Raw genomic sequence first — 25,356 nt, 5'->3', positions numbered from 1 at the left:
CTCATCGGACTTAAGAACTCGATAAACTTGATGAACTCAGTGCGGCGGTGCTGGACTCCGGTGAACTTCCAGCAGACTCCGGTGCGGCGGAGGACGGGAGCTCCGAGGTGGCGCTGAGAGGAGAGGTGAAAAGGGGGAGAATGGGTGATTAGGGGGTGAGAGGTGAGATATTTATAGGCAGGAGATGAGATTCGTGCTCCGCATCCTGTGGTCGGAACGCAAGCGTCGTGCCGTTGGATTGCTGACATGTGTCTGAAACCCTAACAGTAAAAATGGCTAAGGATAATTTACCGCTCAAATTACCCGAAAATGGCACCAAGATTGGCGGAACCGTTCAAACAGCTTAAGGTTTCGGGAGGGAATTCGGAATCAAGTGACCATTATCTCTGCATGGGAGTAACCCGGAGATTCACTGTAATGTGAAGTCGATGGATGAAGTCCCGCGGGATGAGGGTTTTTCCGGCAAACAAGTTGGAAAGGAAAAAAAACTCATGAAGATTGGAGTTCTTCAAAATTCCCCGTGTTACCTAAATGATTATCAGAGATTAGGATGATTCCAAGCAAGGCGGAAACAAGAGGTGAATCTCGGAGAACTCTGGGGCTACTGTTGTGGGTATACTTCATAGGTGTACCATCAACAGTGCCTGGATCCGGCAAGTCCGGGTGGCCCATAGACGGTGATGGTGGCGTATGGCCCATCGGGCGGCCCAGTTGCTGAAGATCAAGAAGGATGAAGTCTGGCCCAGGAACAGGAAGCCGGTCCACCGACCAACTCAAGTAGTCGGATCGGGCCTGGCCCATCAGGGATAGCTGGATCCAATACGACATATAAGGAAGGGTGTATCCTTGACGTGCACGACAATGTAATATTCCGTAGTTAGGCCGGCATCTTGTATTTCGGCTAGGACTCTCCGTGTAAATCCTAGATCTGTGCGCCTTTATAAGCCGGATCCTGGGTGACCTAGAGGCACAACCACAACTCATGGTAACAACGTGAAAGCGCCCAGATAATTTCACACAAGCAGCAGTAGGCCCTATCATCGTGCAGGTGTTCTGAAGCTGGGTAAATCGCGTACCACCGTCCCGAGGACTCTTCACCCAATGACCCCTACTTCTTCTCCCCCTCGTGAGGATCCCTCCTCCGAGGTACCGTCGAATAGGCAACGACACCGTGGAAGATAAATGGTATCGATGAATTTAACCTAAAAATGCCCTGTGCCCTAGTATTTATGAAGACACATGTCAGCACGGGAAGTGAATCATCGCCTCAATAATTCCACCTCTACAAAAATCGAGGAGTCACTACGAGGCGTGCTTCGTTTTCTATGCATCTTATATGGTCAAATCAGCCTATTAATTGCGTCTGACGATCAGTATTCTGACAAAGTACCACCATCATCACATCCTACCAATGGCGTAGAGAAGCACTCGAGTGCACCATGATGTCATCCCTGATGTCACTTTGCAATCCCCTCCAACCTGTCGTATCAACCAAGAAAAGCTCAAATAGGGAAACCCCTAACTTGTATTTGATTCGAACAACGGGGTACCTAAGACCTAGCCTCCTTTATAAAGGCCAAGAGGGGCCTCCAAGCGACGAGGCCTAAGACAGAACACACGCCGTACGAAACACCAAACCCTAGCCTCGCTAGATCGACCTCACCATAGTCAATCTCGATGAATTCTTGTAATCTCATCATCAATACAAGCAACAAGCAACATGTAGGGTTTCTCTTTCGGAGGCCTAAAGCTGGGTAAAACTCGCTTTGCCCCCAATATCTTGTGCTTGTACACCGTCAAAACTACCACTATGCTTTTTCCCCAAAACCCAAGTCCATCTCATATGGGCATTGCCGCGGTTACCCCACGCCACGGCTCGGATCGTCTAATTTTAGCATGCCTGAAATGGACCATCATGTATACCATGTGATGGGATTTACGTTGGACGGGCCGACTAGTAAAATGGTAAAAGGTCGTCTGATGTGGGCATTACCCTTCGGGTAACCAACATTAGACTACCTCCTCCAGCCCAACTAGGGGCCCATGAAGATTGCCTAATATTTGAGGTGGACCTGCATGTTGGTTCTAGAGAAGGAGACTTATTCGAAGAAGGTTTCTTGACGAACATGGCAAGAAGGTGCTGAACAAGGAAGGACTAGAGTAGATCTATTTGTAACCTAGTCGAATCTGGACAGAACTCTCGAGACCTGGCCTGCTATATAAGGGCCAGGAGAGGGTCTGCTGGAACACAACTTAACACGTTGAACCACCGCAATACCAGATCTAGATCTTAGAACCCTTCCCTCTCGGTGAGTTCACCACCATAGCCTATCGGCTACCCCATTGTAACCTGATATACTTTCGATAATCAAGATCAGACAAGCAGGAAGTAAGGGTTTTACCTTATCGAGGACCCGGAACCTGGGTAAATCTCTCTCCCCGTTTGTTTGGTTACCAATGTCTCATGCTAGCCTGCAGGATTCTGTCAACCCTAAGCCCCTCATGGTGGGCATTGCCGGGGAGTACACCCCCGACAATTGGTGCCGTCTGTGGGAACCCTGTCGACACAAGACATGGCATCGGCTGCTCTAGTCACATCGGCTGCGTTCTTGATAACTTCACCAACGCCATCATCTCCAACACCTTCGGGATCAAGGGACCCAGTCCGCTGCGGGTCCTTCGAGTTTACACCGTGGAACAACACGTCGCGTCCAATTCCTTCGGAATTACGCGGCGACGCGGACGCAACGTTCAGCGGTGTTCACTTCGTCATCGATTCCGGAGGTTTCCTTCGACTTCCGAGCACAGGCGCAACAGGCGCGAAAAGGACTCCAATCTCAGCAGTCGCCACCGCATCACTGGATGTGGGGGATTCACCGCACTTGATCAACAACAACGACGCGAGTGTCAGGAGAAATACCAGTGTCGTCGGGAGTAGGCAGGAATGCCGGAAGAGGAGAAGGGATCTTCATTACGAGGCGATTGACCAAGCCGCAAGCCGACCTTATCAACATGGTGAAGGATGCCACCGCGCATAACTAGTCAGAAGTCGACATGATCGCCTCTCTCGAGCGCCTTACCTACCAGTAGCAGAGCAACTTGTTGCCCCGTGTTACTTGCACGCTTATATCTACCCGAAGGATAATATCGAGAAGTCATCGCATCTGCTTAAAGATTGTCGGCAGTTCCTCGATATTCAGAAGTTATGTGAGGAGTTAAGATCTAATGCGGAAGCAATGGCACGTCCGTATGTACCAGCTCACGATATCTATGTACCTACCGAAGTTTATCCAGTCTCTGACGATATCTACGTACCTGCCGATGTTTACCCTGTCACTCGAGGGCATGTGAATATGATTCATAAAGCTAGTTTTTCAAAAAGATAAGCCAAGAAGTTCTGGCGGGAGATAAAACTCGCATAAGTAGCCATGGCAACTGTGCCCGAATATATCGATTGGTTAGATCAAAGCATCCAACTTAGCAGAGCAGATCATCCGGCCACCGTGCCAAGGCCTGGTCACGCTGCCTTAGTACTCGAAGCATAGATCAGAGGATACAACATGAGCAAAGTGTTTATGGATGGAGGAAGTGGTAAAAACTATTGTTTGCAAGCACAATGAAGGCCATAGATTTAACTGCCGATATGTTGCAGGAGTCCGACACTGGTTTCCACGGCATCATCCCTACCGACCCGCATATCCTATTGGCAAAATATCATTGGACGTTTTCTTCGGTACACCTAGTAACTTCAGAAATGAAAGAATCGAGTTCGAGGTGGTAGATTGGGAATCGCAGTACCACGTTATCCTTGGCCGACCGACATTTGCCAAGTTTATGGCAATCCCTCATTACGCGTACTTGAAGCTCTATATGCCAGGCAACAACGGAACCACAATAACCGTTAATGGAAGTTTTTCGCGTTCTGATAACTGTGACAAGGATTTTCAGAAGATCGCCTCCAAATTCGGAGTCAGGGAAAAGCTCAATGCACTGGACGTACTCACCAATCATACACAACCACCTGTCGATAATCGGAACACAAAGTCCGACGAGTTTGATGCCACCAAAGAAGCAAAGAAGCATCAGATGCATCCCTCTGACCCGAAAAAAACGATCAATGCATCGACAGATCTTGCTGTCGCATAGGAAGGCACGCTCATCGAGTTCCTCCGTGAGCGCTGGAAAATATTTGAATGGGAACCATCCGACATGCCTGAGCACGCCATCAATGCTGACCCCAAGGCCAAGCCTGTACAGCAGACACTACGTCATTTTTCGAAACTGAAAAGAAAAGTCATTGGAGTAGAATTTAATCGGTTCCGCAAAGCCGGGTTTATTCGAGAGCTCAAGGAGGCCAGGTGGGTAGCTAACCCAGTCATGGTGTCGAAGAAAGATACGACAGCTCTTCGCATGTGCATCGACTTCACGAGTCTTAACAAACATTGCCCGAAGGATCATTTCCCTTTTCCTAGAATTGATCAGATAGTCGATTCCACGGCAGGCTATGATTGCCTCTCTTTTCTAGATGCTTATTCAGGATATAATAAAATCAAGCTCAAGGAAGAAGATCAGGATTTACAGCGTTCATCACACCACATGGTGTTTACTGTTAGGACGTCATGACTTTCGGATTAAAAAACGCAGGTGCAACCTATGAACGGTGTATGCAAGCCTGCCTCGGGGAGAAGATTTGCCGGAATATCAAGGTGTATATCGAGGACATCGTCGTCAAAACTCAAAACGCCGCCACACTAACCGATGAATTGTGCGAAACTTTCAACAACCTCGACCATTACAAGATCAAGTTGAACCCGAAGAAAAAAAAATTCGGAGTACCAGGAGGTCAGGTACTCGGGTACTTTATCTCAGCTAGAGTAATAGAGGCGAATCCTTTGAAGGTAAAAGTTGTCCTCGATATGGAATCGCCAAGGAATCTGCAGCAAGTGCAGCAGCTAGCAGGACGTGTAGCCGTTTAGCAGTTCTTAGCAGGTTCATTGCAAAGTTAGTAGAAAAGGCTTTGCCCTTCTATCAGTTAATGAAGAAATCAGAGAAGTTCGAATGGACTGCAGAAGCACATGAAGCTTTCGATAATCTAAAGAAAGTTCTCTCGACTTCTCCGGTTCTTGTTACTCCATGTGATAGGGAGCCGATGCTACTTTATATCGCCGCAACCAGCCAAGTTGTTAGCACTGTGCTCATAGTTGAGAGAGCGGAAGCAGGAAAAGTTCATGGTGTGCAACGCCCCGTTTACTACCTCAGTGAAGTACTTACACCAGCAAAGCATTGGTATCCGCACCACCAGAAGTTGGCATATGCTGTATGGAGGACATCACGGAAATTACGACACTACTTCGCTGAACATCCGATAGTCATTGTCACTGAAGCTCCATTGAAGAGTATACTTACCAATCCAGATGCCACAGGACGAGTATCTCAATGGGCCATCGAGCTAGCGCCATATGACATTTCCTATGTAAATCGAACAGCCATCAAATCTCAGATCCTCCCAGACTTCTTTGTTGACTGGATTCGATCACAAATGGCGGCACCTGATATGTCGGGCTATTGGACTATGTACTTCGACGGTTCAAAACGGAACACAGGTGCAGGTGCAGGAGTAGTGCTAGTTTCTCCAGAAGGTGACAAGATGACATACTTCCTGAGGATGAACTTCACGTTACCAACAAACAATGAAGCAGAATACGAGGCATTGTTGCATGGCATGTGTATGGCCAAGGCATGTGGCGCTACACGCTTGGATATTTACGGAGACTCAAACCTCGTGGTTCAGTAGTCTATGAATTTTTGTGATGCTATCAGCGATAACATGATTGCTTATCGGCAGATGTATCAGTCGATGGAAGCCAAGTTTGAAGGATGCAAGCTAAAACATATTGGCAGAGCCAGCAACGAAGAAGCAGATGCCTTGGCAAACATTGGTTCCACGTGCTCCGCAATTCCAGATGGAGTTTTCTCTGAAGTAATCAATCATCGGTCTATCAAGGTCAAAACATCGTCACCTCCGGAAGAATCGATCATTGATTCGGATGTTGCGCTTCAGGGCGCTGCCGAAAACATTACTGCTCGACTCGAACAGCAATTCCTCCTCCTTGAGCCGTTATGGACCAAGTATCTACTAGCATATTTAGTTCAGCAGGAATTACCGGATGATCCACCCAAAGCCAGACGCATCGTGCGTTGCTCCAATGCATTCAATGTAGTATCTGGTGAACTTTATAAACGAAGTATTTCTGACATCTTCCAACGGTGCATCGCCATCGACGATGGAAAGGCTCTGTTGCAAGAAATATATGAAGGTACGTGTGGACATCATGCGAGCAGCCGAGCACTTATGGCTAAAGCTTTCAGAGCTGGGTTTTATTGGCCGACCGCAGCAACCGATGCAAGAGACTTAGTCCGCAAGTGTGATCCTTGCCAGCGCTTCATGCCAAAACCATAGGCACCTGTTAAGGATCTTATGACAATACCTTTGGCATGGCCCTTTGCCCAGCGGGGACTCAATCAGGTTGGACTGTTGGAGATATGCCCAAGAGGCAATAATAAAATGGTTATTATAATATATCTTTATATTTATGATAATGTTTACATACCATGCTATAATTGTATTAATAGAAACATTGATACATGTGTGTTATGTGAACAACAAGGAGTCCCTAGTAAGCCTCTTGTATAACTAGCTTGTTGATTAATAGATGATCATGGTTTCGTGATCATGAACATTGGATGTTATTAATAACAAGGTTATGTCATTATATGAATGATGTAATGGACACACCCAATTAAGCGTAGCATAAGATCACGTCATTAAGTTATTTTCTATAAGCTTTCGATACATAGTTACCTAGTCCTTATGACCATGAGATCATATAAATCACTTATACCGGAAAGGTACTTTGATTACATCAAACTCCATTGCGTAAATGGGTGGTTATAAAGGTGGGATTAAGTATCCGGAAAGTATGAGTTGAGGCATATGGATCAACAGTGGGATTTGTCCATCCCAATGACGGATAGATATACTCTGGGCCCTCTCGGTGGAATGTCGTCTAATGTCTTGCAAGCATATGAATAAGTTCATAAGAGACCACATACCACGGTACGAGTAAAGAGTACTTGTCAGGAGACGAGGTTGAACAACGTATAGAGTGATACTGATGATCAAACCTCGGACAAGTAAAATATCGCGTGACAAAGGGAATTGGTATAGTATGTGAATGGTTCATTCGATCACAAAGTCATCGTTGAATATGTGGGAGCCATTATGGATCTCCAGATCCCGCTATTGGTTATTGGTCGGAGAGAGTACTCAACCATGTCCACATAGTTCGCGAACCGTAGGGTGACACACTTAAGGTTTGATGTTGAAATGGTAGAACTTGAATATGGAATGGAGTTCGAAGTATTGTTCGAAGTCCCGGATGAGATCCCGGACATCACGAGGAGTTCCAGAATGGTCCGGAGAATAAGATTCATATATAGGAAGTCATATTCCAAGTTTGGAAATGATCCGGTGCATTTATGGAAGGTTCTAGAAGGTTCTAGAAAAGTCCAGAAGAAATCACTAAGGAAGGAGGAGTCCCGGAGGGACTCCACCTCCCCATGGCCGGCCAACCCTAGAGGGTGGATTCCAAGGTGGACTCCACCAAGGGGGCCGGCCACCCCTCCCACATGGAAGGGGGAATCCCACTTGTGGTGGGAGTCCCACCTTGGGTAGGTTTCCCTACTACATGGAAGGTTCTTGTGTTGGGGTCTTATTCGAAGACTTGTAGTCCAACACTTGGGGATCCACCTATATAATGAGGGGCATAGGGGAGGGGGTCGGCCACCACAAGCCCTCAAGGAGGCCGCACCCCATAGTGGCCGGCCACCCCTGTCCCAAACCCTAGCCGCCCCCCTCTCCTCCACCTCTCCCGCATAGCTTAGCGAAGCTTCGCCGGAGTTCTCCATCGTCACCGCCACCACGCCGTCGTGCTGCCGGATTCAAGGAGGAGCTACTACTTCCGCTGCCCGCTGGAACGGGGAGAAGGACGTCGTCTTCATCAACACCGAACGTGTGACCGAGTACGGAGGTGCTGCCCGATTGTGGTACCGTGATCAAGATCTTCTACGCGCTTTTGCAAGCGGCAAGTGAACGTATACCGCAGCAACAAGAGCCTACTCTTGTAGACTTTGGAAATCTTCAAGGGTGAGACTCGATCATCCCCTTGTTGCTCCCGTCTTCTAGGTTGCATCTTGGCTTGGATTGCGTTCTCGCGGTAGGAAAATTTTTGTTTTCTATGCAACGAATCCCTACAGTGGTATCAGAGCCGTGTCTATGCATAGATGGTTGCACGAGTAGAACACAATGGTTTTGTGGGCGTTGATGCTCTTGTTGTCTTTAGTTTGAGTACTTTGCATCTTTGTGGCATAGTGGGATGAAGCGGCTCGGACTAACTTTACATGACCGCGTTCATGAGACTTGTTCCTCGTTCGACATGCAACTTGTATTGCATAAGAGGCTTTGCAGGTGTCTGTCTCTCCTACTATAGTGAAGATTGAATTTACTCTTCTATTGACAACACTAGTATCACCGTTGTGGTTCATGTTCGTAGGTAGATTAGATCTCTCTCGAAAACCCTAAACCACATAAAATATGCAAACCAAATTAGAGACGTCTAACTTGTTTTTGCAGGGTTTGGTGATGTGATATGGCCATAATGTGATGATGAATATGTATGATATGATCATTATTGTATTGTGGCAACCGGCAGGAGCCTTATGGTTGTCTTTAAATTTCATGTTGAGTAGTATTTCAAAGTAGTTGTAATAGTTGCTACATGAGGTGAACAACCATGAAGACGGCGCCATGGACCTTGACGCTACGCCGACGATGATGGAGATCATGCCCGAAGATGATGGAGATCATGTCCGTGCTTTGGAGATGAAGATCAAAGGCGCAAAGACAAAAGGGCCATATCATATCACATATGAATTGCATGTGATGTTAATCCTTTATGCATCTTATTTTGCTTAGAACGCGACGGTAGCATTATAAGATGATCCCTCACATTAATATCAAGATAATAAAGTGTTCTCCCCTCGTATGCACCGTTGCCAAAGTTCATCGTTTCAAAGCATCTCGTGATGATCGGATGTGATAGATTCAACGTTCATATACAACGGGTGTAAGCCATGTTGCACACGCGGAATACTTGGGTTTGCTTGACGAGCCTAGCATGTACAGACATGGCCTCGGGACAACGGAAACCGAAAGGTTAAACACGAGTCATATGGATGATATGATCAACATGTTGATGTTCACCATTGAAGCTACATCATCTCACGTGATGATCGGTTTTGGTGTAGTGGATGTGGATCGTATACCACTTAACAACTATGAGGGATGTTTTATTAAGTGGGAGTTCATTAGTAATTAGATTAAAACATGAACTAATTATCATGAACATAGTCTGAGTAGTATTTTGAATTAATTTTGTAGTATTGGCATCCGTTTTCTACCATGCGCTAGTCTTGTAATTGAGATAGAAATACTGTTAAAATCTGACAAGAAACTTTACGGATTGGTACCGTATTGTTAAAGAATCAAGAAATGATTAAGTCCTATTGCAAACTTTTAGTAAACCTCACATTGTTGATTCAAAGAACTATGGTTTCAATTAGTACCTAAACTTATCTTGTCTCCGTGAAACTTGAAGTTCAAATCTGATTGAAAAGTAAGGAGCTGAAAATTTAGTTTTCAGAAATAATCAAGGTATGAGATATATGTGATATCTAAAGACCTTATTGCAAGATGATAGAATATAATTTGGTGAGACTACATAAACTCATAAGTTTTATGGGAATGTACGAAGGTTGAAGACGCAAGGCGTCCCAATCCTCCAACTATTGGGGCACTAACAATATTCGCATATCCATGAAGTGATTGTCCTTAGTATGCACCGTTGCTAAGACTCGTTGTTTCGAAGCATCACGTGATGATTGGGTGTTATAGATTCTACGTGTGCTTACAACGGGTGCAAGCCAGATTTGCACATGCGAATACTAAGGTTAAACTTTATGAGCCTAGCATGTACAGACATGGTCTCAGAAAGTCATCATGAATTGATGGATAAAATTATGAGTGAAATTGTTCATCATATTACAAAGTTACTAATAGTGAAATCTAGAACACTTGTCATATGATGATCAACTTCAAAGTAAGAACCTCAAGGTTATTGGTATTTGACCAACAAACTTTGAAGTTATTAAAGATGAAGTGTTTTTCTGAATAACGAGGAAAGCTAAAAGAGAAACTACAAAAGATCATTGGCAGAAAGAAAGAAAAGACTAGAAAGTCTAGCTCAGGTGTATATAAATGATATACATGTTATGGTTGTATTCCTAGTTAGGTCACACTATGAAATTCTTGGGTATTAGTACTATATTGGTTGGTATGAAGTGTCATACAAAACAACGCAATACAAGATTACAATGGCCTAAGTGACTGACAAGGAATATGATAGGAATACACGTCTGGAACAAAAATAAAGTGTTATTATGTTCATCGTTGGCATTCTATCTAGCCCTTAGAATTTATAATAAAGAACTTAATAATTGTTATTTTGCTCTTGTCAAATAAAAACAATGAGTTGTTCAAATTATGACATTACTCCATGTACGATGGATAAGTTATTATAAATCTTAATGGTGAAACACACATACATAACACTGACGCTAAAATGCCATAAGGCAAATGATTTGAATTCCACTTATTTGTGGAAACCGCCATTTAGGTCATGTTGGAAAGGAACGTATGAAGAAACTCCATGCAAATGGATTATTGGAGTCATTTGATTTTTGAATCATTTGGCGCTTGCAAATCTCTTCTAAAAGAATGACTTAAGTACCGTTCATAGGCCAAGATTTGAACGGGCAACTAACTTAGTAGAAACATACATAATGATGTATATGGTTCACTGGGCATAGTTGTGTGCGGGACATTCATCTACTTCATGAAAACTTCCAACAATGAATTGAGTATATATATGTGGATATATTCGATAAGGAAGAAGTTTGAAACATTTGAATAGATTCAAATAAATTTCAGCATGAAGTGGAAATCATCGTAATAGAAAAGTCAAATATCTATGATTGGATCATGGTGGAAATATTTGAATTACGAGTTTTAGCGAACATCTAAGAGAGTTATGAAATTGTTCTACAACTCACGTTTCTTGGAGTATCATAGTAATGATGGAGTATCCGAGAGATGTATCCAAACCTTGTTGGATCAATGATGAGATAAAATATTGATGCCATTATATTTTTGTGGATTATGCTTTAGTGACTACCGCTTTTACATTAAATAGAGCATCATCATGATCCGTTGAAATGACACCATACAAGTTATGGCATGGGTATAAACCCTAATAGTCCTTTCTTTAAATTTTGGTCTAAGAGTTTACAACCAAAAACGGATAAATATCTTTGTTGGTTATCCTAAAGAATTGATTGGGAATTCTTTCCACTATGGATACAAAGACAAAAGTGTTTGTCGATGTTTCTTATTTATTTCCAAGAAATTGTTTTCTAGCGAAGTATTTGAGTGGGAGGACAATAGAACTTGATAAGGTTTATGAACCTAAGCATAATGATCAGAGTAGCGCAGCATCGGAAATTGACTCCTGAAGCGGCCACGACGATCATGGCTTACATGACTACAAAGTGTTTTATCCATGGAGATCGAAGTACTTATTGAACCTTGTAGGTATGGTTTACTTTGTGATCAAATAAATGATTTGTGGACAAAGGATTGATTTTGAACAATGATAAACCAACTACAAACAAAGAAGTTATGATGGGCCCTGACTCCGTTAAAATGGCTATACGCCATGAAATCCAAGATAGATGAATACTTATTGAAAGTAAATGGATCTATAAAATTGATGAAGCTTGACTTGTCGAAAAGTTGTTTACGACAAAGTTCAAAGAATTGACTACGATAAGATTAGATCTTCCGTCGCAATGATTATAGTCTATGTGGATTATTCTAGTAATCGCTACATATTTCTCTTATGAGATATGCTAGTAGGATGGTAAAATACATTACTTAACAGAAGTGTGTATTAAAAGGTGTATACAAGATACAACCAATTGTTTTTGCTAGTCCGTGGAATACTAAATAGGTATACAAACTTCAATTGGATGAAGTGAGTATCATGGAGTTGGAATCTTCACCAGATGAAATAGTCAAAGAGTTTTTGATTTCATCAGAAACGATGAAGAGACTTGCATTTGCAAAGTGGGAGCGCTGAGACATATTTATAATACTTTATGTAGATGACATATAGTTGGTTATAAATGATGTAATTATATACTTGATTAAAAAGTTTCATTGAGAAATTAACTTCAATGAAAGGATATGGACTGAAACAAATTTAGTGTCAAGATCTATGAAGATAGTTTGAAACACATAATAATTTTAAGTCAAAGTACATAGAATGGATATTGAAGTAGTTCAATATAGAAATATTAAAGAAAATGTTCTTGTCATGTGAAGTTTTAACAAGACTTGAGTGTATCTGACACTCAATGAGTAAAAACACATGAGTGATTATAGATCACAAATAATATGTACACAATCAGATGTCATGTGCTCTTAAAAATGTTATGAGCATGTACCAGAATGATTCATGTGATGATCATTGAAAAACAGTAAGAATATTCTTGAGTACTTAAGAAGAACCAAGGATATATATATATATATAGTTTTGTATGGACAATGACAAACAAATCGCTGTAAGGTGTTGCACCGATATTTGTTTTGTCACATATGAAAATAAAATTTCAATCTCAAATTAGACTAAGTGTTGTTTAAAAGGTAGCACAATGAGCTAGAAGTTGTCTATGCTAGATTTAGAAGAGTTCTAAATATTGTGACGGATTCTACAAAGAAGGCAGAGTATGTCATTGTTTTGACAATGACAAAGGATGTTAAAGTCAAGAGGTTCTTTGAGAACTTGGTGTAGTTCCGACGGAGTCAGAACTTTGAAGCTATATTGTGTGTGACAATATTAGTGACATATTTCAGACCGCGGAATTAAGGTTCCACCAGAAGACCAAACATATTTAATACCGACTCATTTGGAAATGAGTGATGCGTTGAGACGCAAATGAATTACAAAATACATACGTTTCTGAGCGTGTCAGATCCGTTGACTAAAACCTCTCCCGTGAGCAAAACAAGATAAAGCACCAGAAGGCCAAGGTGTTATATCTTTACAAATGTAAACTAGATTATTGACTCTAGTGCAAGTGGGAGACTGTTGGAGATATGCCCAAGAGGCAATAATAAAATGGTTATTATAATATATCTTTATGTTTATGATAATGTTTACATACCATGCTATAATTGTATTAACAGAAACATTGATACATGTGTGTTATGTGAACAACAAGGAGTCCCTAGTAAGCCTCTTGTATAACTAGCTTGTTGATTAATAGATGATCATGGTTTCGTGATCATGAACATTGGATGTTATTAATAACAAGGTTATGTCATTATATGAATGATGTAATGGACACACCCAATTAAGCGTAGCATAAGATCACGTCATTAAGTTATTTGCTATAAGCTTTCGATACATAGTTACCTAGTCCTTATGACCATGAGATCATATAAATCACTTATACCGGAAAGGTACTTTGATTACATCAAACGCCACTGCGTAAATGGGTGGTTATAAAGGTGGGATTAAGTATCCGGAAAGTATGAGTTGAGGCATATGGATCAACAGTGGGATTTGTCCATCCCGATGACGGATAGATATACTCTGAGCCCTCTCGGTGGAATGTCGTCTAATATCTTGCAAGCATATGAATAAGTTCATAAGAGACCACATACCAAGGTACGAGTAAAGAGTACTTGTCAGGAGACGAGGTTGAACAAGGTATAGAGTGATACCGATGATCAAACCTCGGACAAGTAAAATATCGCGTGACAAAGGGAATTGGTATAGTATGTGAATGGTTCATTCGATCACAAAGTCATCGTTGAATATGTGGGAGCCATTATGGATCTCTAGATCTCGCTATTGGTTATTGGTCGGAGAGAGTACTCAACCATGTCCACATAGTTCGCGAACCGTAGGGTGACACACTTAAGGTTTGATGTTGAAATGGTAGAACTTGAATATGGAATGGAGTTCGAAGTATTGTTCGAAGTCCCGGATGAGATCCCGGACATCACGAGGAGTTCCGGAATGGTCCGGAGAATAAGATTCATATATAGGAAGTCATATTCCAAGTTTGGAAATGATCCAGTGCATTTATGGAAGGTTCTAGAAGTTTCTAGAAAAGTCCGGAAGAAATCACTAAGGAAGGAGGAGTCCCGGAGGGACTCCACCTCCCCATGGCCGGCCAACCCTAGAGGGTGGAGTCCAAGGTGGACTCCACCAAGGGGGCCGGCCACCCCTCCCACATGGAAGGGGGGAATCCCACTTGTGGTGGGAGTTCCACCTTGGGTAGGTTTCCCTACTACATGGAAGGTTCTTGTGTTGGGGTCTTATTCGAAGACTTGTAGTCCAACACTTGGGGATCCACCTATATAATGAGGGGCATAGGGTAGGGGGCCGGCCACCACAAGCCCTCAAGGAGGCCGCACCCCATAGTGGCCGGCCACCCCTCTCCCAAACCCTAGCCGCCCCCCTCTCCTCCACCTCTCCCGCATAGCTTAGCGAAGCTCCGCCGGAGTTCTCCATCGTCACCGCCACCACGCCGTCGTGCTACCGGATTCAAGGAGGAGCTACTACTTCCGCTGCCCGCTGGAACGGGGAGAAGTACGTCGTGTTCATCAACACCGAACGTGTGACCGAGTACGGAGGTGCTGCCCGATTGTGGCACCGTGATCAAGATCTTCTACGCGCTTTTGCAAGCGGCAAGTGAACGTCTACCGCAGCAACAAGAGCCTACTCTTGTAGGCTTTGGAAATCTTCAAGGGTGAGACTCGATCATCCCCTCGTTGCTCCCGTCTTCTAGATTGCATCTTGGCTTGGATTGCGTTCTCGCGGTAGGAAAATTTTTGTTTTCTATGCAACGAATCCCTACATGGACCAATGCCGAAGTCATCACAAGGAGGCCATACTTATCTATTGGTGGCAGTGGACAAATTTACTAAATGGATTGAGGCTATACGAGTAACCAATCAAACAACTACAATGACACTCAAATTCTTTAAGGGGGTCACCTGCCGCTTCGGTGTACCACACAACATCATCACAGATAATGGAAGCAACTTCGCTTCCAGGGAATTTTATGAATTCTGTGAAGACAATGGCATCAAGTTCAACTTTGCTTCGGTTTTACACCCCCAAACCAATGGGCAGGTAGAGAGAATCAATGGTTTAATCTGTGATGGGATTAAGAAACGTCTCACAAGTGCAGCCGCAGCATGGGTCGAAGAACTACCGTCAGTAATTTGGAGCCTGAGGACTACGCCCTATAGGTCCACGCAGTACACTCCTTTCTTCCTCGTACATGGAGCCGAAGCCGTTCTACCTGCCGACGTTCGCTTTGAAGCACCGTGTGTCGTTGCATATAATGAGAAAGCCTCTGTCAGGGCGCTACAAGATGTTGTGGACCTTGTTGGTGAAGCTCGAGATCTCGCTCTAGCAAGAACAGTAGTTTATCAGCAGGCGATACGAAACTATCACACCCGACGGGCGCGCACTCGAAGCTTGACGTAGGCGATCTAGTACTACGCGTAAGGCAGAAGGGATATCTGAAGCTTTAATCTCCATGGGAAGGACCATACATTACTACTGAAGTCATTCCAGGAGGAGCCTATCGCATCAAGAATACTTCAACAGGACAAGTAGAAGTTAACCCATGGAACGTTGCACAATTGCGACGTTTTTATGTTTAAAGCCTCGACTGCTTACTTTTTCTTCTTCAATTTACAATAGGGCTTCATAGCCAAGTGTTGGAATAATGTATACCCCAGTTGCATATCATGAATAAAATCTTCTAGTTTAGTCTAAATATTTATTGTTACCTGGACAAAGTGTTCGGGAGATCTTCAGAATTATCGGCTACTATTACTCCCATCGGGAGCTCTGGTTATCAACACGTCAGGATCTACTCGGCAATACTCAGGGAAGACAAGGCTTATTACAATTTTCGTTGAAGAACCTCAGGGAATATGCGAGTGCTAAGTTCGATGAAAAACAACTATCGATTACTATTACTCCCATCGGGAGCTCTGGTTATCAACAAAGCACAGCCATCCGACAATACTCGGGGGCTGCAAGATACATTACGGTTCTTTGTCAAAAGCCTCAGGGAACATGCGAGTGCTGCAATTGACAAGAATCTTCATATAAAACTATTTCCATCAAACCTCATGGAACATGCGAGTGTTGCGATCGGTGGAAACAATACATCAAATGAAAGGCTCACGCCTGTGCACCGCGTTACAGAGCCGAAAAACCGCATGGTTCCCTCGTTTACTCGGGGATGTCGCCATTACAAACTTGCGTACGACTTAACAAATATATTTGCGATTACTACCGTCGAATGAGCTAACTGATCTGATCCCTCAGTTTCCTTCGATAAATAAAAAAAAACTTCGACTGGACTTACGGTCCATCGACTTGACATGATGTTATAAAAGAACATCGACATATCGCCACCAAGGCTGGCCGCGTGGGCCCAGATAGGCTGGCTCTAGTTTCTGCAAGTCCTCTAGATAACCTCCACTTTCTGCAATGCCTGGATCAAAAGATTGAAGCCCTCTTGGAGTTGTTTTAACCGCTCAGACATGACTTCCGCCCCGAACACACACCCATAATACAAATGTTTGGGAACTCCGCTGGCTCTAAGACGAAACAGCTCTGAACCTGCAACAACACAAAGCATCATATTCAATTAATGTGCTCAAGATAATAAGAAGGCTAATGTGGGACAGGCAGCGGTGATATGCTTACCCACACAGCGGCACCTTCTCAGGTCTCTTTCCTTTTGATACGCCTTGGTTGACAGAAAGCCATCGACACACAAGGAGACATGCTCCATAATCTGGTCTAGTATTATCACCTCACTAGGGGACGGTGCGCCAAGTGCATCTGATGTTCCAATGTCCTTCAGGACTTGGAAGATGGTTGCGAGAATCTTCACATTGTCTGTGTCACTATCTCCACACTTCACTCCATTGCCGCTCGACTCGGCGCCACTGTGGCAGTTCACAGGAGTCGCACCACATTGACGAGAAGTACTGCAATCTGAGTTCGGAGCTTCATGATCTTGCAGTCCGGCCATCATCTCTCCTGTGTTTCTAAATGCACCTGGTGGAAAAATAAGCATTGGCGGTCATTAACTAGTCTTGCAAAAAAATTTTTTTTGAAATGGTAGCATGGCCCCGGCCTCTGCCTCAATCGAGTCTTGCAATTAATTAACTGATTAATAACTATATTCAGTAAATATCTCGTCCAAGGTCACTCCCAAGCTGCAAAGTAGATCGGCCAATCTGGACAGGAAGGCATGCAAACTGCTTGTATAAAGTGTCTCATCAAGCGCTACTTATCCGTGGTGTTAAGCTAGAATGAACTTACTGGAATCTAAAAGCAGCAACACTAGAAGAGCCTGAGGTGCAAATTCATAGTAATGCTGCTGCCTTCGCAACATATCAGTCAACTCTGCACATGCACCTTCCACGCTAGAAGAGATTCCTTGAATAAGTGAAGCAGCATAGTGCGCAAGTAAAACAGAACGATGAACGTCATTTGCAGAATTTCTTGCTCTATTGAACTTCACTTGCTTCAACCATTCAAGCATAATATTATCGTCCACAGGAAATAAGTTCACAGGGTGACAGTAAGGTTCCAGTTTGTCCATAATGTGTAGCATCAAGACCAAGCAGGATCTCCTCAGCTGCGTCATATATTCTACCAATCTCCCATCAAAAAAGCCAGCTGTAAATATCAGTGGACCCATTGGGTAAAAATCATCGTCGCCATCGTCCATCAATATATCTGATAAAACACATTGCAGTTAGACAATATACTTTCTTCATGTAAAATACTGAATCAATTGTAACAATGTTTATTTGTGATGTCATCCAAAATGTATGAGAAACCCAGTTTGTAACACAATATATAACTCATTTAGAAAAAGCGAGATATAAGTTTGAAAATCAGTAAAGCATGGATAAAATGTACTCTCTCTGTCCAGATATAGTCGAACGCAGAGTAAAGCTAGCTAATTAAACATGTATGCATGTGCGCGCGTCGATTAAAAAAGAACGGAGGTAGTACCAGACAGCAATCCAATTTTAAAGTACCTGTTATTCCTCGCTTCCTTTTTTTTTGCGCAGATAAAGCCGATTTCATTAACCAAGCATCTTACAGATAAACCCAGAAACAAAGAAAAAATACAAATAAGTCCTTCTGAGCTCTGATGTCCTCCTGCTCGCACGGCACGCTCCGCCGGCGAATCCCGCGGCCACTCCTCCGACAAACGTTGGACTGGGAAGAGCCCTCAGGCAGCAAGGAAGTCGACGGTCCTCGGCGCTATGCCTCCATCCCGCACGATGAGCAACACCAACTTGGTCAACGCCATCACCTTCATCCAGATCTTCGAACTCCGGCGCCGCCATCACGAACGCCAGCAAGAGGGAAGATGCGTCGAAGCTCCGAAGAGCCGCAAGCACACCGTGGACGGAAGACCTGCCCCGAGCCTCCAGCAGAGGACCCAGAACAGAGAAGATGATCTCCATCCTCGCTTCCGAGTAGTAGCACCAACTGGTTTGCATACAGAGGAGTCACACACCTCATATTCTGCAAGAATACCACTTTAAAATGGGTAGAAAGTTCTCAGCAGCGTAATGGTTCAGGACAAGTTATTAGCACTCACCTTTCTTTACACGTAAATGGCTAGATGTCATATAATCCAGTAAAGTATTAATTGATTTCTTCTCATTGCTCTCAGGAGACAGACCTACCAGGCCTGAACATTTAAGATCATGCAGAACCAAAATCAACTTGCTGTAGTAGAACGCGTTGGTCCTTTCAACACTCCAATCTGGTTCTAGCAGAGATTTGAAATCCATCCTCACATGCATAGCAATAGCAGGTGCTAAAACTGAAACTGCAAGGAAAGAGTTTGCACAGAGGACTTGAGAACAATAGTAATAGGAACTACAATATAAAAGATACATGCCACTTGCACTGATGTCAGTGAGAGAAAATAAGAGGCATTCTATAAACTTCTTGGATCGGCCAAAATAGGGATTTAGGTACAGCGAATATCCCCAAGCAAAGTAATATTCAGACTGAACGAATATTATCATTACAGGAAAGAGGGAAAGATGTTTTTGTTAAGTAAAAGCCAGACAGTCAGAAAGCTGTGCAAGAGGAGGGGATAGAGTAAAATTCAACAATACTATATAAGTATGATGGCAAGTGTCGTAATGATGCCATAACAATTTGAACTGTACCGAGAGACCATCCCATCCGTTAACAAGTCAAGCATTACTATCCCTAACATGCAAACTGAAGAATAGTTGGCACCGGGTAAAACACGAACGTCACTTACCATTGTTCTGACTTAACTCCCGAAACTGCAGGTTTGCCTTTCTAAGGGAACCTGTCAACTCTATAAGCTCCTCGACAGCTGATATTGTTTGCGAGCATGACAAACTATGATAACCTGATGGATCCTTTGAATATTCCCAGTGGACATCTGTGAAGGAACAACGCCAAAATCCACAAAACATGTCAAAACAAAAGAAACAGAAACACCATCACAATACATCCTCAATAAGTTCACATGGCTTGCAACATTCAACAGTTAAAGATTGCATTGGATTACCTTCTGATCTCCCCTTCGCTTCATGGTATGCAATTACACATCTGATATGTCCCTTAAGTTCTCTATAGTACACAATTTCACTTTCAGGTGGTGGATTATAATGGCGCCGGCGTGACATGCAGAGCAGGAGTGTCAAGATTTTCTTTAGGAGGCATTCTCGATTGACAAGAGGCACTAGAGAATTGCATTCATCTAAGCCAATGTCGACTTCTATAGCCTTTTCACCGCTCCCTAATTTGGAGGTACACAAATAAATGTTAGGTACAAACGTGGTAGCATGTTTTCACAAGTGCAGTGTAATTTTGATGAGAAAATACATATTTAGCACATACCATCAGTGTGAGATGATACGATTGCATCAATCAGGTGGTCAAATACATTATGGAATAACCTTCCTTCAACTCCTGATACCAAACTGTTAGGGGACAACTTCATTCGATGTGCTATTGACATGATGTATGCATAGCGACTGTCCTTCCCATACTTGACCCGACGGCCTCTCCTCCCTGGCTTCTTCTGGCCATGCACCATTTTGCACCCTGCAAATTTATTTTATTCAGGCGGATTCCCCCTGGGCTGCTTGGCGCTGGACTGAGATTGGCGACGGATCCATCGTCGCTGGCCCGGCAACCTCCTCGGGTGGGCATTGGGCGGCGCTACGCAGGCTCATGCCCCTCTACCGCTGCCTCACTCGGGTAGAGATCGGGGACGGTGGCCGCACCTCCTTCTGGCACGATGACTGGCTTCCTGGTGGGCCGCTGTCGATCTCCGCTGCGGCGCTCTACTCGCATACTACTTCGCCCGAGGCGACAGTCGCTCAGGCTCTGGCTGGTGGGATTGACAGTATCCTGGCTCCGCGCCTCTCGCGGGTTGGAGCAAGGGAGCTGGACTCACTCCGGGCCGCTCTCGACGAGGTGGCGCTGGGCGATGGGGCTGATCGGCGCTCTCTCACCCGCTGCTCCGGGCCCCGGAACAAGCTGGTCACCGGCGCTCTCTACAGACTATGCAACTTTGGCGGGGTTAGCTCCGCCAACGCGGGGTTTATCTGGAGATGCCACGCGCCATCTCGAGTCAGGTTCTTCGGATGGCTGCTCACCTTGTCGCGTGTCCAGACTCGCGACACGCTTCTTCGGAAGACCATTGTGGACGCGGCCGGGGCTGGCTGCCCCCTGTGTGACGCCACCCTCGAGACCGCCAGCCACATGACACTCCACTGTCCTGTTGCTGCCCGCTTCTGGTCGACGATTGGCGTCGAGGTGCAGCGAGATTTCCACGTCAGGGACCTCCACCTCCTTCCCATGCCGTCGTCGATCTCCATGGAAACGGCGCCGGCCTTTGCCTTGCTCTGCTGCTGGCAACTTTGGAAGCAGCGGAACGCGGCGGTGTTCAGGGGCGAGGCGCCCTCCCTTCCCCTGCTCCTAAAGCTGTGCCGGGATGATGCGACCATGTGGCGTGGACGGTTTCCGGATTCACAGCGCCCTCATATCGATGCCTGGCATGTTTGCCTAGGCGGTACCTGATTTTGTTAGGCTACCCTCTTCCCCTTATGTAACTCCACCTCTCTACCCCTCTATCTCTCTGCTGTAAACCATCTGGGGTTTGCCCCTTTTTTTCAAATATATTCAGGTGGGGAACCTCTCCCCCCCGGTGACCATTCGAAAAAAAAAAATTTGATGTTGCCGCAGTGAGGAAAGAGAACCACGGAGTCATCTGCATCCCGACAATTCATCTGATAAATGAGCTAATATGCCTGCCATATTAGTACTGTGCTTGAATGACTACATCATGCGACCCAAGTTCAGCTAATAGATCTACCAACAACACACTCGTATGAATATACAGAATCATCCATTGAATAGGTACTTGCAACAGATAGGTTGATACTTACAATAGGGCTAGGGACTACTGGCAATAGCAAGCTTATATATATAGTGATAACTTTGATTGGGAACATCAGAAATATACATTGTTGGCATCCAGATATCCAACAAATATCGTGGTGGATGGAAACGTTGGTCAGGCAGATCTATATGCAAAGTCAAGGCAGAGAAGTAATGTACAAGGAGTGGGCTGCAGGTTAGGGAAGAGTGTGTTCACTCACCGTGCAAGTTAGGCTTCCTATGGTCATCATCGATCTCCAACTTTACCTTTACACCAGAGAGTGCATGCCGAACTGTACGCGATGCCACAAAATGTTCAGACATGGTAGCAGTATAGAATCATTTCATTGAACTAGGGACTACTGGCAATAGCAAATAGCAAGCTTATGGTAATGCATGTAAAATACATTTTCTTCTAGAGGAAAGGAAGGTTATAGATTATAACACTCGTCCATACCCTGCCGAACCAGATACCACACATTTCATGAAAGAAAAATTACAAATCAAGGGAATTACATATGTTTAGTACTCCCTCCGTCCCATAGAAGATGTCTTAGATTTGTCTAAATTTGGATGTATCTGCATACTAAGACATCCAAATTTAGACAAATTTAAGACATCCTTTTATGAGACGGAGGGAGTATTTTAAAATAACAAGAGCTCTATATGCAGAGTCAAGGCAGAGAAAGTAATGTATGAGGATAGGGAAGAGTGAGTTTACTCAATCACTCACCGTCCAAGTTAGGTTTTCTATTGTCATCATCGATCTCCAACTTTACCTTCGCATCAGAGAGTGCATGCCGAACTGTACGCGATGCCAAAAAAATAATGTTCAGACATGCCAAAAATAATTACGACTAGGTTGCAAACGAAGAGTGCACACAAGGTATGGACTCACGTCCAGAAACATCGGCAGGCTTTAGCTGGCCGTGATGTTAATCCTCCTCCTTCTTCACATTAAGCAGGGAGGCAGCGCGGATCTGTTGCGATTTGCGTTGACGCCGCACCATCCTATGAATCATACAAGGCTATCAGATACCCGTGTAGTTAACAGAATCTGCCAGAAAAATCGTAGCTTAGCAATTGTGATGGTGAGTGCCGAAAAGGGCTTCTTTTTTCTCACATGATGCTCAGGTAAGAGAACCTATGAAACCCAATGCATGTTCCAGCGAATCCGTCGAGTAAGGATGGGTGGTAAGACGGGACGAAAGCAGGCGAAGTGTGGGATTTACCGGCCCTAAGGCAACTGTATGTAAACTAGCAATTAGAAGGGTATCCTCGCAGAGAGACAGAGGGAGAAGCGGAGGGTAGTCTGGTGTTCCACATCTGGGAGGAAGACAAACCCACCTGGTTTCCCCAATTCGATTGAATCCCTTGGCGAGCACTTCCACTTTGAGACCGCCGGGGGACGATCGGGGTCACTGGAAACTCGCTTGTATATTGGGTCCAGCCCCCTCCTCGAGCCAAAGGACCGAACTTGAAACAAGTACGGAGTACAAACCCCTAAGTATTGGATTTAGGACGCCAAATCTCCCAAATTTAGATTGGGACACATATTTATGTACATGTAGTTCAAAACTTAAATTAGCCCGATAAATAGATACTAATACATTTCATTCATGGAAAGTACCATATGTTTTTTTTTACGTTGCAACGAGAATCTTTTCGCTAGAAATTCAAAACTTTATCAAAATATCTTGGTAAGTAGTAGAATTAAAAAAAGGATGTGCATTAACAAATGCCCTAATCAGCCTCTGAAGTCACCGACGGGATTATAAAATTAAATACACTCTCATTTTTTTTTTGAAATGCACATAAACTACAATGCTTACCGATACAACTTATAGATAAACCAGATATGAAGAAGATCTCAGTCGTTACATTATCAAATGTTTAAGTGATATATGTTGAGCACAAGGACAAAGACATCAAAGCATCAAGCTAATCAAGCCATGAAGGAGTGGGTGTGGAGTAAGAGAGCATGATGCAAATCTTGATTGTTCCATAGTCATATTTGTATGTATGATTCAGTGTGAGAGGTTAGAGGATCATAGTTTTCTAGCGGAGCAAGGATAGCGGCGTAGCAGATCATGTTGTCATCAAAGGAGGTAATGGTCACAACTATTGTATCAAATATATTGTTTGCTGCAAACACACAAATCATTGTGATGTTGTGAGAAAAATTGCATGATCGGTTAATGCGTCATCGTTCGTTACGAGAGGGAACCTTAACCAAAGTGAGGATCCTTCCAAATTTAAGAAAACGACATTCTAAAAATGGAACGGGTAGCTTTTAAAATTTTTAGAAAGGAGAAAGAAAATATCTTGCGGGGAGGATATAAGAAAGCAAGAATATGATGGGATTGTTCGTGGTAACTTGAGATTTATTTTATTCGGTAGTGATTCACCCCCACTAGTGGAAAAAGGGGCAACCGTTTTAGACATTAATACCGGTTGAGTTACGAACCGGTATTAAAGGTAACATTTGTACCGGTTCGAGCGCTCTGACGGGCGAGGAGCATCAGTACCGGTTCGTTTACGAGCTTTCGTACCGGTTCATGTTAGGAACCGGTACGAAAGGTCTTCAACCCGCACTTCAGACCCGTGTGGGGCCAGGCTACCCCCTCAAATCGCCCAGACCCTTCCCGAGCCCCCTGGCTCTCATTTTTCTCTTCTTCCTCACACTCTAAATTTTTCTCCACCTCTCACACTCCAATAATCTTCATTTTTCTCCACCATTTTAACAAGATTAACGGCACCCATCTATCTAAGGGTTAGCAATATCATCCTTCCTTCCGGCGTTCCTAATTTAGCTCATTTCTTTGGTAGTTTTAACTCGTACTATTTTTCTAGTGCTAGCAAGTTGTTCGATGAAATGCCTAAGTTAGGGATTTTATTTTTTTTATATGCAATTTGAGCTGAAATTATGGTATATTTTGTAGGTTTTAATTAGTATCATCCCCTTCCTCACCGCTGCTGATCGCCAACAATAGTCCCCTAGCCGGCACCATACAACCTCGGTGAGCCTCTTCTTTTTTATAAAAAAACTTAGTTTTATGTGATGAACTTGAATATTAATTAAGTTGTTCACTCATATATCCATGATGTTGTGTAATTAATGATTTTTGATATACATATAAAATGCAGATGAGTCGACAATGGATGTACGGTGACCGGTGCCATCCCGACTTCATTAATGGCATGCATTATTTTCTCAACGTGGCTGAGGCAAATAGGCAGTCGAATGGTTTCATCTATTGTCCATGTAGTTCCTGTAAGAATACGATGGATTACTCTACCTCCAAGACCATTCACGTCCACCTGCTGCAGAACAGTTTCATGCCCAGCTATAATTGTTGGACCAAGCACGGAGAAAGAGGGGTTATATTGGAAGACAACGAAGAAGAAGAGGATAGTGACAACTATCCTATGTTCACTGAAGACGGTGATAGTAGAATGGGGGAAGACGAAGCTGAAGAAGAGCCCATTTTTGATGAGCCGATTTTTGATGACCCCGATGACGATTTGGGTCGGGCCATTCTTGATGCGAAGATAAGCTGCGGAAGTGAAAAGGAGAGATTGAAGTTGGAGAAAATGTTAGAGGATCACAAGA

General features: G+C 43.9%; 1 protein-coding gene across 1 annotated transcript; it reads right to left on the bottom strand.

Annotated features, from left to right (window-relative positions):
* Window positions 1–16,685: 16,685 nt before the first annotated feature.
* On the bottom strand, window positions 16,686–22,542 carry LOC127345149 (uncharacterized). The gene is made up of 10 exons (XM_051371584.2): window positions 22,477–22,542; window positions 21,965–22,036; window positions 20,196–20,402; window positions 19,864–20,094; window positions 19,588–19,734; window positions 18,907–19,140; window positions 18,335–18,830; window positions 17,607–18,026; window positions 16,983–17,339; window positions 16,686–16,895 (listed from the first exon to the last, which is right to left on the bottom strand). The coding sequence occupies exons 3-7, from the start codon at window positions 20,392–20,394 to the stop codon at window positions 18,649–18,651; spliced, it is 993 nt and encodes a 330-aa protein (XP_051227544.1). The 5' UTR covers window positions 20,395–20,402; window positions 21,965–22,036; window positions 22,477–22,542; the 3' UTR covers window positions 16,686–16,895; window positions 16,983–17,339; window positions 17,607–18,026; window positions 18,335–18,648.
* Window positions 22,543–25,356: the final 2,814 nt, after the last annotated feature.

The sequence above is a fragment of the Lolium perenne genome, chromosome 3 (assembly GCF_019359855.2).
Source record: "Lolium perenne isolate Kyuss_39 chromosome 3, Kyuss_2.0, whole genome shotgun sequence".
Taxonomy (NCBI): domain Eukaryota; kingdom Viridiplantae; phylum Streptophyta; class Magnoliopsida; order Poales; family Poaceae; genus Lolium; species Lolium perenne.
This window is presented reverse-complemented; position numbering and strand designations above follow the sequence as displayed.

What these genes read in the sequence shown, in the direction of transcription:
- LOC127345149 (XM_051371584.2), bottom strand. Translation starts at nt 20,394, where the DNA reads ATGGTGCATGGCCAGAAGAAGCCAGGGAGGAGAGGCCGTCGGGTCAAG. An exon ending in CGTATCATCTCACACTGATG is followed by an intron (nt 20,095 to 20,195) that starts GTATGTGCTAAA and finishes CCTCCAAATTAG; the next exon opens with GGAGCGGTGAAAAGGCTATA. An exon ending in GGAGTTAAGTCAGAACAATG is followed by an intron (nt 19,141 to 19,587) that starts GTAAGTGACGTT and finishes CTTTCCTTGCAG; the next exon opens with TTTCAGTTTTAGCACCTGCT.